Here is a 2,131-nt window from a genome sequence, read left to right on the forward strand (position 1 = left end):
AAAGGTAAAATTCAACCAGTCACAATTCCAAATCGTCAGTGAGGCTAAGGTTCATATGTTTTTTAATCTCTATCAGCTATTTATGGTCTTGATTTTTGTTGTACCTAAGTATCAAGTATTTACTTGTTGTAACCCAAGTATGATTTTACACTTGCACCATTGAATTTTTTGTGGAACTATTTTTATAACTTTTTGAGACTACATATTTTAATTATCCCAAAACTGGTCTCTCAATAATAAACTGTCCTGAATATGCATTAAAGATCCTGTAAAAATAATTTATCAAGGATTAAAGATGGCAATGGGAAAGCAGAAGAGAAGCCATGTTGGGAAAGTTAGGAAACTTTCTGTAAATAAGACCCTAAAATAGTTATGCCCTTAATAAAACGGAAAGGAACATATTTCCAGTTTAAAAAAAACAAGTTAAACTGTAACTGGGAAGAAAAGCCAGGCATCTCATAGTACAATGCTATAATGTTTCAAACAACATGCATAGAAATTTGCAGCTGTACATAAATTGCAAGTTAATTCTCATGCACTCTAAGTTAACTGTGAGGCAAGCTGAAAGTTTACTGAAAATTCCCAAAGAACAGACAAGATTTTGCAAGTATCCTATTCTCTTAAAATCCACTTGGCCAAACCACCCTTACCAGTAGCTAAAAAAGCATTTAACTGGGGCTTATTTATAATGTGACCTTTAAATTGCTGCAATTCAGGAGGTATTAAAAAAAACTTTTAATACAAACAATCCAATACAACCAGTGAAAGGCCGTGGGTATGGAGGAGATATGAAAGACAGGTACCTCGTAGTCTGAGAGAAAATCTAGTAATTCTGATTGAGATGGGATGTAGAGAAGTGGTTTCATCACCCGGCGGACAAACTTCTCAATGTAAACAGCACTCATGGGGCCTTTGTATTCGATTGGTCCAAAACTAGTACCAAAAAAATAAAAATTAAAAAATAAAAATAATATACCATGCATTAAACCTGTAATGTATACCTAAAATCATCAACAACACAAAGTGACACTGTCTGCTTTAGGATCTGACTGGGCCATAGGTAAATAACCTGCTTTCTCAGGAGGTGACCGGAGGACTATTTAAAATGTAAGCATTTTAGGTGAGGGGAGGTACAAGCGGCTCTTAACCTTCTATGAGCTTAATTCAACTGCAAACTGAATTTCCAAACAAAGAATAATCATTCTAGTCTTTGGGAAAAAAAAATTAATTCCCACAATACTTCTTTAAAAAAAAATAAAAAAAGAAAAACAATAAAGGCAGCCCTGGATTGACCATGTGAAGGATTCTAGGATTTTAACTACACAATTCAATGTAGGTGGCCACATTTTCTTTCTAAATGTCTTGAAATAAGGAACAAGTAGTTGGCCCTTTGGATACTAAAAAGTACTTATTAAATATCCCCACAGGCACTTACACAAAGGATCACTAAATGAACCTTAAACCTATTTAAAGTTTTATTTCAACAACAACAAAAAATTAGTGAAGGTATGAAGTCAGTGACCCATATAAATGATCTTCCTTCCTTTCCCTTCCAGCTGTATTTGGGGACACAGAGGAATTTGATTCAATACTGCTAAGTAATACCACCACCATTCAGTTCCTCCTAAGCTAATCAGAATTCTCACATGGCTCTCTTCAACCTCACACAATACAGTCATTGCCCAAATATAATTGGATGGTAGGTGGCGGGGGCAGGGGGTATAGTGAAATTCAACCACTGCATGACCATTCTTCTCTCCAAATAGAAACTGGCACTAAGCTTACTGTTAATAGCGACAATAGAGCACAATGAAGAACTAAATAAATGCTATGATCACATTATAAAATACACAGTTACACAAATACACACAAACGTACACACACAACATGAGAAACACAATTCTTCAGTGTGCACTACAGAATGATGTCAAAGGAATGCTGCATGAAAAAAGTAAAAACATTTTTTGCATGCACAGCTGGGAGACAGAATTAAGAATTCTATAAATTCAGGGCCGGGGCGCGGTGGCTCACGCCTATAATCCTAGCTCTCTGGGAGGCCGAGGCGGGCGGATTGTTTGAGCTCAGGAGGTCGAGACCAGCCTGAGCAAGAGCGAGACCCCGTCTCTACTAA

At 36.6% G+C, this 2,131-nt stretch overlaps 1 protein-coding gene across 1 annotated transcript in view; it reads right to left on the reverse strand.

Moving 5' to 3' along the window:
- TXNDC11 (thioredoxin domain containing 11) overlaps nt 1-2,131 on the reverse strand; it is a 92,186-nt gene that overhangs the window by 69,753 nt on the left and 20,302 nt on the right. The window contains exon 4 of the mRNA XM_012647542.1: nt 804-1,001. Coding sequence (XP_012502996.1) covers nt 804-1,001 — 198 coding nt within the window. The remainder of the gene's footprint in view (nt 1-803; nt 1,002-2,131) is intronic.

Source organism: Propithecus coquereli, unplaced genomic scaffold (genome assembly GCF_000956105.1).
Source record: "Propithecus coquereli isolate 6110/MARCELLA unplaced genomic scaffold, Pcoq_1.0 Scaffold27, whole genome shotgun sequence".
NCBI lineage: Eukaryota > Metazoa > Chordata > Mammalia > Primates > Indriidae > Propithecus > Propithecus coquereli.